At 48.1% G+C, this 13,352-nt stretch overlaps 1 protein-coding gene across 2 annotated transcripts in view; it reads right to left on the reverse strand.

Annotated features, from left to right (window-relative positions):
- Positions 1-265: 265 nt before the first annotated feature.
- Positions 266-13,352, reverse strand: part of acp2 (acid phosphatase 2, lysosomal) — a 191,107-nt gene continuing 178,020 nt past the window's right edge. For both annotated transcript variants that reach the window (XM_086007464.1, XM_086007463.1), the window contains one exon: positions 266-5,575. In XM_086007464.1, the coding sequence (XP_085863590.1) occupies positions 5,458-5,575 (118 nt within the window). In that variant the 3' untranslated portion in view covers positions 266-5,457. The remainder of the gene's footprint in view (positions 5,576-13,352) is intronic.

Here is a 13,352-nt window from a genome sequence, read left to right on the forward strand (position 1 = left end):
GTTAATAAGAAGAATCCAGACAATGTCCGGTAATAAGAAGAATCCAGACAATGTCCGGTAATAAGCAGAATCCAGACCAATGTCTGGTAATAAGCAGAATCCAGACCAATGTCTGGTAATAAGCAGAATCCAGGCAATGTCTGGTATTACGTTGTTACCCAGGAATCGACCTGAAAGCCTTGTTTCTGTAATAACTCATTAGGATTGGCACAAACTCTGTCCTTAATAAGTTAGACAGCGGAAGAATAATCACCATCAGACTGTATGACGTATAAATCAGGTTTTATTAAAAGTAAAGGTTAGCCAGCAGCATAAAGTCAATACATCAGATTTCACTGGATTACAGGTTCTCTTACTTCCTTGAATACAAAAATAACAAGCATGACACATCGCTCTCTCTCTCAATATGGTATTAGCTACTTGTCTCCATCGAGGTAAGGCTGTTATGTATTATTAACTTTAGAGCTGTCCCTCAAGTGGATTTAAAGGAATCAGGAATCTCCCTCAGCAAGCTGCCCCTAGCGAAACCTGGTGACAAGCTGAGCCTCAGTAAGGTGGAGGAGCCTTAAAGCTATGTGGATAACTCTCAGGAAGTGCTTCAGAAGTCATCAACACTAGTGGTTCTGCAATTAAAAAGCATTAATTATGGCTGTTAATTAAGTGGAATTCACTTCTGCAATTAATACATTAATATTTTTGGCAATTTTTAAAAAATGTGTGTTAATCATGGCAGTTACACAGCGAGCAGAAGAACGGTGGAAACAAGAAATCAGGAGGGAAAGGAGGTATTAGGCCAGTTGTCCAAAAGCTTGGTCCGAGGAAGGTTTTAAGGAGCGTCTTAAAGGAGGAGAGGTGGAGGAGCGGTGCGATTTAGGGAGGGAATTCCAGAGCTTAGAGTCTTGGCAGCTGAGGTATGGCCGCCAATGGTGGGGCAAAGGGAGCGGGGGAATGCACAAGAGCCCAGAGTTGCTCAGACACAGATCTCAGGGGGTTGTAGGGCTGGAGGAGGTCACAGAGATCTCAGGGGGTTGTAGGGCTGGAGGAGGTCACACAGATCTCAGGGGGTTGTAGGGCTGGAGGAGGTCACAGAGATCTCAGGGGGTTGTAGGGCTGGAGGAGGTCACAGAGATCTCAGGGGGTTGTAGGGCTGGAGGAGGTCACAGAGATCTCAGGAGTTTGTAGGGCTGGAGGAGGTCACAGAGATCTCAGGAGTTTGTAGGGCTGGAGGAGGTCACAGAGATGGGGGGGGGGGGTGGAGGGGCGAGGCCATGGAGGGATTTGAACACAAGGGTGAGAATTTTAAAATTGAGGCGCAGCTGGATCGGGAGCCAATGTAGGTCAGCGAGCACAGGGGTCAGTGTTCTTGCTCAGGCCAACATCCCCAGCATCGAAGCTTTGACCACGCTCAATCAGTTCCGATGGACGGGTCACATTGTCTGCATGCTCGATACGAGACTCCCAAAACAAGTGCTTTACTCGGAGCTCTGGCACGGTAAGAGAGCTCCAGGTGGGCAGAGGAAACGCTTCAAGGACACCCTCAAAGCCCCCTTGAAAAAGTAACATCCCCACCGACACCTGGAAATCCCTGGCCCAAGACCGCACAAAGTGGAGGAGAAGCATCCGGGAAGGCGCCGAACACCTCGAGTCTCTTCGCCGGGAGCAAGCGGAAGTGGAAGCCAAGCGCAGGCAGCGCAAGGTGTGCACGTTAACCCAAGCACCCCACCCACCCGCCCCTTCAACCACCGTCTGCCCCACCTGTGACAGAGACTGTAGGTCCCGCATTGGACTCATCAGTCACCTGCAAACTCATTTTTAATGTGGAAGCAAGTCATTCTCGGTTCCGAGGGATGGGTGAACAGGACTTGGTACGAATTAGGATACGGGGAGCAGAGTTTTGGAATAGCTCAAGTTTATGGAAGATGGGAAGCTGGCCAGATGAGCATTGGAATAGTCGAGTCTAGAGGTAACAAAGGCATGGATGAGGGTTTCAGCAGCAGGTGAGCTGAGGCAGGGCCGGAGACGGGCGATGTTACGGAGGTGGCAGGAGGTGATCTTGATGATGGAGAGACTATGGGGTCGGAAGCTCAGCTCAGGGTCAAATAGGGTGCCAAGGTTGTGATTAGTTTGGTTCAGCCCCAAACAGAGGCCAGAGAGACGGATGGAATCGGTGGCCAGGGAACGGAGTTTGTGGTGGGGACCGAAGACAATGGCTTCCGTCTTCCCAATGTTTAATTGTAGGAAATTGCGGCTCATCCAGGACTGGATGTCGGACAAGCAGTGTGACAAATCAGAGACAGTGTGGGGTCAAGAGTGGTGGTGATGAGGTGGGTGTATTAAAGTATACATGTGGAATCCGACGCGCTTTCGGATGATGTCACCAAGGGGCAGCATGTAGATGAGAAACAGGAGAGGGCCAAGGATAGATCCTTGGGGGACTCCAGAGGTAACAGTGCGGGAGTGGGAAGAGAAGCCATTGCAGGAGGTTCTCTGGCTATGACTGGATAGATAAGAATGGAACCAGGCGAGTGCAGTCCCACCCAGCTGGACAATGGACGAGAGGACAACCTTCTCAAGAGCAATTAGGGATGGGCAATAAATGCTGGACTTTGATGAGGAAAGGGAGATTGGAGATGTGATTAAATGTGCAATTAAAACCAAGCTTAACTGAGATTAAAATCTTTAATTATGGGAACAGGAGTAGGCCATTCAGCCCCTCATGGCTGATCTGTACCTCAACTCCATTCACCGGTCTTTGCTCCATATCCCTTGATACCCTTACCAACAAAGTCTTGAAGATTCTAATTGCCCCCCAGCATCCACAGCCCTTTGGGGCAAAGAGTGTTTCAGATTTTCACTCCCCTTTCTGAGAAAAAGTGCTTCCTGTTTTCTGTACGGCCTATCTCTAATTTGAAGGTTCTGCCCTCTTGTTCTACATTCCCCACTAGAGGGAATAGTTTCTCGATCTACCCTATCCAATCCCTTTATCATTTTAGTTATCAACTTAATCTTTTTAATCGCTCGACAGTCCTAGTATTAATATATCAAGTCTAGTTTTATGACACCAAATGTTCTTGTGGGCCTGGTTTTTAACCTCAATGTAATCTTCAGCCACACCTACACTAAGCCACAATAACACCAATTTAAAGTGACGCATCACATCTCAGACAGGTACTAAAATATAAAATTTCGTCTGATTTGGAATAGTGACAGAGCTCCTATTTGGCACACAGACACGTTTAGAAAAGATTACACTGTACAAAACACACTGACCCACAGGAAGCAGCTCTTAATACAAGAACGCCACGGGATCCCTGGCCCTTAGATACAGTGCATACAAGTAGCAATGTCACAGTGCTGCAATGTAACACAGTGTCATTATCATTATAACACGTACACCCCATAGTATGGTAAAACCCAGGTCTGTCCCCACAAAGTGGTGCACAGCAGGAGCCCAATGTTGGACTGAGCGGGCCAGACAGGTGTTTAGCAGAACCCTGGCTCTTCTCTGCAGTCAGAGGTAGGGGAATGGGGAGTGAAAATGGGGCTCAGTTAGTGGTCAGTCACTGGTCATGGGTCAGGCTCTCACTGAGTGACTGAGGATCAGTAAAGCAGGTAAACACACCAAAACAAAAGGGAAATATCCTCAAGGAAAATGGCTAAAGCACGAGGGGAAAAAAACAGGAAGCGACACTGCCACAGTTTGGTAAACAGTTCTCATCACAGAATCATAAGCAAGGAGGTGGCCATTCAGCCCATCCTGCCAGTGCTAGCTGTTTAACTGGAGGTACCTGCTCTAAACTCATTTCCCCAGTATATTGTAATATTCTTCCTTTAGCGCAACTAAAATCATGGATTTTGCAAAATCCACCATTAAAATGCATGTGGCTCTCAATCTGTTCACGTTGGAAGTGTGGCTACACGTTGTGTACAGAATACCCCTTTCACTTCACACCTTTCAGAAGCTAGAAGCAGCGGTACCTCTGCTGGACAGCCTTTACTGATGGGCAAATGGGATTATATCCAGCATTGACACTGCTTAGATCCACGGTGATGGTCACCACCCACTCAGGCTGGACAACCTACAGTTATACAGCACATTTCACATTAGATAAAAGTCCCAAGGCACTTCACAGAAGCTTAAGGAAGATGGACTCTGAGTCAAAGTAGGAGTTATTAGAAGGGGTGCCTAAAGCTTGGTGAAGGGGGTGGCTTTTCAGGAGGAAACTCGAGAGCGTGGAGTCTCAGTGACTGAAGGCACAGCTGCCAATGGTGAGGAGAAGGGAGGGAGGATGCACAAGAGGCCAGAGTCAGAAGAACGGAGAGTTGGGGGGGGCGGTGGTTGTAGGGCTGGAGGAGGTTACAGAGATAGGGAGAGGGAAGAGGCCATGAAGTGATTTAAACACAAGGATGAGAATTCTAAATTCAAGGCATCGGTGGACCGGAAGGCCAGCCAGGAGAACATTGGAATAGTCGAGTCTGGTGGTGTGAAAGGCCTGGATGAGGGTTTCAGCAGTAGATGAGCGGAGGCAGGCAATGTTACGGAGGTGGAGGTAGGCGGCCATTATGATGGAGAGCATATGAGGTCCACAAGCAACATCGCGCGACAACCAGCGCCGCATGAGGTTCTGCACTGGGGTTCAGGGATGTGGGAGAAGGTGGGTGGGTGGGGTTCAGGGGTGTGGGGAGAAGGTGGGTGGGTGGGGTTGGGGGATGTGGGGAATAGGTGGGTGGGTGGGGTTCAGGGATATGGGAGAAGGCGGGTGAGTGGGGTTGGGGGTGTGGGGAGAAGGTGGGTGGGTGGAGTTGGGGGATGTGGGGAGAAGGTGGGTGGGTGGGGTTGGGAGAAGGTGGGTGGGTGGGGTTGGGGGATGTGGGGAATAGGTGGGTGGGTGGGGTTCAGGGATATGGGAGAAGGCGGGTGAGTGGGGTTGGGGGTGTGGGGAGAAGGTGGGTGGGTGGAGTTGGGGGATGTGGGGAGAAGGTGGGTGGGTGGGGTTGGGAGAAGGTGGGTGGGTGGGGTTCAGGGATATGGGAGAAGGCGGGTGGGTGGGGTTGGGGGTGTGGGGAGAAGGTGGGTGGGTGGAGTTGGGGGATGTGGGGAGAAGGTGGGTGGATGTGGTTGGGGGGTGTGGGGAGAAGGTGGGTGGGTGGGGTGGAATGTGGGGAGAAGGTGGATGGGATAATAAAAAGGGGTGGGTTTGGTTGGGTCTAATGGCAAGTTCCTGAAATAAGGAATGTACCCCGCTATGTCACAGCAGTAAAAATAAACAGATTAATTAGATAAGTATGCAATAAAATTTCATTTAAAAACAAGCTGTTCCCACAGCTATTAGTCTGTGATCTCAAGTCTCCAGGTATGTAGCTTGAGGTGGCAGGGGGTGAGTGGAAGAGGAGTCCATTCAATCTTCACACTGGTTGTCCTGTGTGAGCAAAGCCACCGACTGTCAGGCCAGCACATCACTGCTCGAAGGGACTCCCTGACGGCGTGTCTTCCGGCTCCAGCGCCAGCAAAGGATGATCAGTACCAGGATCAGCAGGAGGATGCACACACTCAGCACCACACCCAAAATCACCTCTGCAAAACAGACAGTACATGCACAGTCAGTCCAGTGAAAAGGTAGCGGAATTTTAAAACACTCAGGACCCCCTTCACATTCCCAGAGACTCATTTAACTTCTTTCGGATGAGATGTTAAACCAAGGCCCCGTCTGCCCTCTCTGGCGGATGTAAAAGATCACATGGCACTATTGGAAGAGCTGGGGAGTTTCAATAATTATCCCTCAACCAACATGACTAAAACAGACGATCTGGTCATTATCACATTGCTGTTTGTGGGATCTTGCTGTGTGAAAATTGGCTGCCACACTTCCCACAATACAACAGTGACTACACTTCAAAAGTACTTTGTTGGCTATGAAGCGCTTTGGGACGTCCTGAGGTCGTGAAAGGTTCTATAGAAATGTAAGTCTTTCTTTCAGATGTTATGGATCCCCATAGCTCAGGGTAAAGTGCTCAAGGGATGAGAACGATCTGTAGCCTCTTGAAGAGAAGTACCGAGCAAAAATACCCTAAGAAAGGAAATCAAAACACTGCCACAAAATCGCTCTCACCATATTCTGCAGCGAGTGACTCACCTCCTGATTCCCCAAAGCCTTTCCACCACCAAGTCACACACCATCCTGACTTAGAAGTATATCGGCGTTCCTTCATCGTCACTGGGTAAAATTCCTGGAACTCACTCCCTAACAGCGCTGTGGGAGTACCTTCACCACACGGACTGCAGCAGATGAAGAAGTCGACTCACCATCACTGCAGCACAAGTCTTCATCACGACAGCCGGGATGTTATCGGGGCCCACAGCCTTTGCTGCATCCAGTGCGCTCAACCGTTTCTTGATATCACATGGAGTGAATCGAATTGGCTGAAGAGTGGCTTCTGTGATGGTGGGGATCTCAGGAGGAGGCCGATATGGACCATCCACTCGGCACTTCTGGCTGAAGATGACTGCTGCACAGGCGAGGGGGAAGAGGAGATGGAGAGCAATAGTGATAGGGGATTCAATAGTTAGGGGAGCAGACAGGCGTTTCTGCGGCCGCAGACGTGACTCCAGGATGGTTTGTTGCCTCCCTGGTGTCAGGGTCAAGGATGTCACTGAACGGCTTGCAGGGCAATCTGAGGGGGGAGGGTGAACAGCCAGAGGTCGTGGTCCATATCGGTACCAACGACATAGGTAGGAAGAAGGATGAGGTCCTGCAGGCAGAGTTTAGGGAGCTAGGAAAGAGGTTAAAAAGCAGGACCTCAAAGGTAGTAATCTCCGGATTACTACCAGTGCCACGTGCTAGTGAGTTCAGAAATAGGAAGATAGAGCAGATGAATGCGTGGCTGGAGCGATGGTGTAGGAGGGAAGGCTTTAAATTCCTGAGGAATTGGAACCGTTTCTGGGGGAGGTGGGACCTCTACAAACCAGACGGGTTGCACCTCAACAGGAACGGGACCAATATTCTCGCGGGAGGGTTTACTAGTGCTGTTGGGGAGGGTATAAACTAGCTTGGCAGGGGGATGGGAGCCTAAGTATAGAGTCAATAGGGAGGGAAGAAAATCAAGGGCTAGATAGTAGTCAACAAGGAGGTTTGCCTGTACTAAATGGTATGTACTTCAATGCAAGGAGTATAGCGAACAAGGCAGATGAGCTGAGGACACAGGTAGATACTTGGGACTATGATATTATAGCTATTACAGAGACGTGGCTGAAAGAGGGGCAGGTATGGCAGCTCAACATTCCTGGTTACAGGATTTTCAGACGGGATAGAGAGGGAGGTAAAAAGGGAGGGGGGGTCGTGGTATTGATTAAAGAAACTATTATAGCTGTGAGGAGGGACGATATGTTGGAGGGATCATCAAACGAGGCCATATGGGTCGAATTGAAAAACAAAAAAGGGGCGATCACACTGCTGGGAGTGTACTACAGACCCCCAAACAGTGAGAGGGAGATAGAAGAACAAATATGTAGACAAATTTCTGAGAAGTGCAAAAACTATAGGGCAGTAATAGTAGGGGATTCCAACTACCCCAATATTAACTGGGATAAAATTAGTGTGAAGGGTATAGAAGGTGCGGAATTCCTAAAATGTATCCAGGAGAACTTTTTTAGCCAGTATGTAGCAAGCCCAACAAGGGAGGGGGCGGTTCTGGACATGGTTTTAGGGAATGAAGCTGGGCAGGTAGAAGAGATATCAGTGGAGGAGCATTTTGGTTAGTGAGCATAATTCTGTTAGATTTAAGGTAGTTATGGAAAAGGACAAGTATAGACCAGGAATAAAAATTCTAAATTGGGGAAAAGCAAATTTTGCTAAGCTCAGAGGGGATTTAGCCATAGTGGACTGGAAACAGCTACTTGAAGGTAAATCAGTGTCAAAGCAGTGGGAGGCATTCAAGGATGAGATCCGGAGGGTTCAGACCAAACAAGTGCCCTTAAAGAATCTCGAGTCCCTGGATGTCTAGAGACATGCAGGGTGGGATAAAGAAAAAAAGGGAGGCGTATGACAGATACCGAGGGCTAAATACTGCAGAATCTTTAGAGGACTACAGAAAGTGCAGGGGTGCAATTAAAAATGATATTAGGAAAGAAAAGAGAGCATGAAAAATTCTTGGCAAGTAAAATCAAAGAAAACCCAGAGATGTTTTATAAATATATTAAGAGTAAGAGGATAACTAAAGAAAGGGTAGGGGCTATTAGAGATCATGAGGGTAATCTGTGTGTGGAGGTGGGAGACGTCGGTAGGGTTCTTAATGAATACTTTGCGTCTGTTTTCACAAAGGAGAGGGGCGAAGCAGACATTGCTATCAGGGGGAGGAGTGTGAAATATTAGATGAAATAAACATAGAGAGAGAGGAAGTATTCAGGGGTTTAGCAGCTTTAAGAGTGGATAAATCCCCAGGCCCGGATGAAATGTAGCCCAGGCTGTTAAGCAAAGCAAAAGAGGAAATAGCAGAGGCCCTGACCATCATTTTTCAATCCTCCCTGGCTTCAGGTGTGGTGCTGGAGGACTGGTAATGTGGTACTCTTGTTTAAAAAGGGAGAAAAGGATAGACCGAGTAATTACAGGCCAGTCAGCCTAACCTCGGTGGTGGGAAAATTTGTGGAAAGAATTCTGAAGGACAGGATAAATCTTCATTTAGAAAGACACGGATTAATCAAGGATAGTCAGCATGGATTTGTTAAGGGAAGGTTGTGTCTGACAAACTTGATTGAATTTTTTGAGGAGGTAACAAGGAGGGTAGTGCGTTTGATGTAGTTTATATGCACTTTAGCAAGGCTCTTGATAAGGTTCCACATGGCAGACTGGTCACGAAGTTAAAAGCCCATGGGATCCAGGGCAAAGTGTCAAGTTGGATTCAAAACTGGCTCAGAGACAGGAAGCAGAGGGTAAGGGTTGATGGGTGTTTTTGTGACTGGAAGGCTGTTTCCAGTGGGGTTCCGCAGGGCTCAGCACTAGATCCCTTGCTTTTTGTGGTATATATCAACCATCTTGACTTGAATATAGGGGGTATGATTAAGAAGTTTGCAGATGATACTAAAATATTGAAGAAGGAAGCTGTAGACTACAGGAAGGTATCAATAAATTGGTCAGGTGGGCAGAACAGTAGCAAATGGAATTCAATCCGGAGAAGTGTGAGGTAATGCATTTGGGGAAGGCTAACAAGGAAAGGGACTACACATTAAATGGTAGGACACTGAGAAGTGTAGAGGAACAAAGGGACCTTGGAGTGCATGTCCACAGATCCCTGAAGGTAGCAGGCCAAGTAGATAAGGTGGTTAAGGCGGCATACGGAATGCTTGCCTTTATTAGCCGTGGCATAGAATACAAGAGCAGGAAGGTTATGCTTCAACTGTATAAAACACTAGTTAGGCCTCAGCTAGAGTACTGTGTGCAGTTCTGGTCACCACATTACAGGAAGGATGTGATTGCACTAGAGAGGGTACAGAGGAGATTTACAAGGATGTTGCTGGGAGTAGAGAATCTTAAGACTGGATAGGCTGGTTCTGTTTTCCTTGGAACAGAGGAGGCTGAGGGGAGACCTTAATGAGGTGTATAAAATTATGAGGGGCCTAGATAAAGTGGATAGAAAGGACCTATTTCCCTTAGCAGAGGGGTCAAAAACCAGGGGGCACAGATTTAAAGTAATTGGTGGAAGGTTTAGAGGGGATTTGAGGGGAAATTTCTTCACCCAGAGGGTTGTGGGGGTCTGGAACTCACTGCCTGAAAGGGTGGTAGAGGCAGGAACCCTAACCACATTTAAAAAGTACTTGGATGTGCACTTGGGGTGCTCTAACCTGCAGGGCTACGGACCAAGAGCTGAGAAGTGGGATTAGGCTGGATAGCTCTTTGTTGGCCGGCGCGGACACGATGGGCCGAAATGGCCTCCTTCCATGCTGTAACTTTCTATGATTTTATGATTCAAACGCTTCAGCCTTGTCTTTTGCACTTGTGCTGGGCTCCGTCATCATTGAGGATGAGGATATTCAACGAGCCTCCTCCTCCCATTAGTTGTTTATTTGTCCACCACCATTCACGACTGGATGTGGCAGGACTGCAGAGCTTTGATCTGATCTGTTGATTGTGGGATCGCTTAGCCCTGTCAATTGCATGCTGCTTCTGCTTTTTAGCATGCATGTAGTCCTGTGTTGCAGCTTCCCCAGGTTGGCACCTCATTTTTAGGTATGCCTGGTGCACCTCCTGGCATGCTCTTCTGCACTCCTCATTGAACCAGGGTTGTTCTCCTGGCTTGATGGTAATGGTAGAGTGAGGGATATGTCAGGCCATGAGGTTACAGATTGTGGTGCAAAACAGTTGTGCCTCATGGATGCCCAGTTATGAGCTGCTAGATCTATTCTGAATCTATCCCATTTAGCACAGTGGTAGTGCCACACAACACAATGGAGGGTGTCCTCAGTGTGAAGACAGGATTTTGTCTCCACAAGGACAGTGCGGTGGTCACTGCTTCCAATGTGGTCATGGACAGATGCATCTGCGACAGGTAGATTGGTGAGGACGAGGTCAAGTAAGTTTTCCCTCGCATTGGTTCTCTCACCAACTGTCGCAGTCACCTCACCACCAACTTCTCAAGGGCAACTAAGGATTGCCAGCGACGTCCACATCCCATGAACGAATAAAAAAAAAGTCCTAGTCTGGCAGCTCTGTCCTTCAGGACTCGGCCAGCTTGGTCAGTAGTGGTGCTACCGAGCCACTCTTGATGATGGACATTGAAGTCCCCCACCCAGAGTACATCTGTGCCCTTGCTACTCTCAGTGCTTCTTCCAAGTGCTGTTCAATAGGAGTACTGATTCATCAGCTGAGGGAGGGCAGTAGGTGGTAATCAGCAGGAAGTTTCCTCGCCCATTCTTGACCTGAAGCCATGAGTCCGGAGTCAATGTTGAGGACTCCCAGGGCCACTCCCTCCCAACTGTATACCACTGTGTCACCACCCCTGGTGGGTCTGTCCTGCCAGTGGGAGGATGATGGAGGAATCTGGGACATTGGCTGAAAGATATGATTCTGTGAGTATGACTATCTCAGGCTGTTGCTTGACTAGTCTGTGGGACAGCTCTCCCAATTTTGGCACAAGTCCCCAGATATTGGGCCAGAAATTCGGGTCCAAATGCGTGAGTACGGTCTGGGTACTCACGCATCTGGCCGGTGGAAATGCCGGCGTTCAGCATGCACAGCGCATGCGGGGAACGCCGGCATTTCCAGTCCTCTGAACGAAGGGGTTCAGAGGCACAGCGCGTGCGACTGCGCCTCTGAACGAAGGGGTTCAGAGGCACAGCGCGTGCGACTGCACAGGCAGCGCTTGCGCAGTGAACTTCGTCGATTTCATTCATGGATTCAGTGAGGGTAAGTCCTTACAAGTTACACTTGAGAAAAGCATGTGTAAAGTTGTTCCAAGGCTGCGGAGGAAGATATATTTTATCGTGGAGCTTCTGAAAGGCAATATTTTTGTTTGAGAAAGGGAGGGAAGTTATTTTAAGAAATTTTAAGTAAGTTTTAAAGTTTAAATTTTTTTTTTTTTTTTTTTTTTAAGCGGGTTTTCAGAACGGTAGGTAGAAGGAGCAATTGTGGCTGTGTGAATGGAATGTGAAAATGAGTGTTCTAAAATGAGTAATGTAACATTTCCAGCACTTTTAAGAAAGAAACTTTTCATCAGTAATAAGTAATTATGTATGTATGTCCGCATATATTCCTTTACGTATATGTATGTATGTTTTATATTCCTTTACTTATGTGTATGAATGTATGTTTTTAATTATGATTTTCCAATAAGTTACTTTCTCTGAAAGTCATAATTAAATAATACATTCATACACATAAGTAAAGGAATATATACATAACACGCAAAGGAATATATACAGACATACATACTTTCAGAAGCTCCACGATAAGAAATATCTTCCTCCGCAGCCTCTGGAGCAACTGTACCCATGCTTTTTTCATGTGTAAGTTGTAAGGACTTGACCTCACTGAAAGCATGAATGAAAGCGGCGAATTTTACTGCGCACGCGCTGCCTGTGCAGTCGCACGCGTTCTGCCTCTGAACCCCTTCGTTCAGAGGACAGGAAATGCCGGTTTTCCCCACATGCACTGTGCATGCTGAAAACCGGCATTTCCTCCGGCCAGACGCGTAAGTACCCCGACCGTACTCGCGCATTTGGAAGGGAATTACTGGGCCAACATTTTACATGTCAATAAAATGAAAAATTTAACAATTGCACGATTTGCCCCCTCGCATCTGCGACTGAGGGTCCAAGGAGGTGCATTGCACAAGAGGTCATCGTCGTACGTATCCTCACACTGTTCCCTTTCGGGAACTGTATGAAGTGGTGGAAGGATTTATGGCCGTGATTAACGCTCATTCCGTGACCGTAACCATCTTTGAACCAGCCATTAGGGTGGTTAGTCCTATGGCGTGAGGGTTTTACGGGCTCCCACAACCCATCTGAGGGGGGGGGCCACCCACACCCATGGACGCAAGTATCCCGCTGGATGTCCACCCAGAATTTATAGTTGGAGCTCCGACTCCACTTGCCGGGACTGTCTGGAGTGGGGTTCGAAACCCTACTCCTTCTGGCCCAGCGGCAGGGATGCTTACTGCTACGCAAAAGGCCCACTCCGCACAAAAGGTGACACCCATACGTTTCCTGCGCCTTTTCCCTCCCCGTGACTGGAGCCCTATGCTGCCACTTGAAAGACCAAGCTATCATCTGCCCTTTTTGCGGCGCCTTTGACTTCTCATTACCAATGATGAGCAGGCGCTGCGACTCCACCTCCTTGAAGAGATTGCTGAGGTCATCATCAGTTCAATTGTGAGTTCTTTTAATGCTGTGAATTGGGCTCATTCCAGCCATTTCACTTTGCTAATCGGATTGGGCCTTTGGCATAGCGGTAGGATCCCCGCCGCTGGGCCAGATCAGGGTAGGGTTTCGAACCCCGCTCCACACAGTCCCGGCAAGTGGAGTCGGAGCTCCGGCTCTAAATTCTGGGTTGACATCCAGTGGGATATTTGAGTCTGTGGGTGTGGGTGGCCCCCCCTCCTTGTATAGCTTGTGGGAGCCCGTAAAACCCTCCCGCCATAGGACTAACCGCCCTAATGGCTGGTTCAAAGATGGTTACGGTCACGGAATGAGTGTTAATCACGGCCATAAATCCTTCCACCACTTCATACAGTTCCCCAAAGGGAACAGTGTGAAGACACGTATGACGACGACATTGCTAAATAAATAAATGGAATTAAAAAAAGTCTTTTAGGGCTTTTAAAAGTCTTTAAATTGCTTTAATTCTGTTTAAAACTACTTC

The sequence above is a fragment of the Somniosus microcephalus genome, chromosome 15 (assembly GCF_052327205.1).
Source record: "Somniosus microcephalus isolate GS21.2 chromosome 15, FLI_Smic_1.0, whole genome shotgun sequence".
Lineage (NCBI taxonomy): Eukaryota > Metazoa > Chordata > Chondrichthyes > Squaliformes > Somniosidae > Somniosus > Somniosus microcephalus.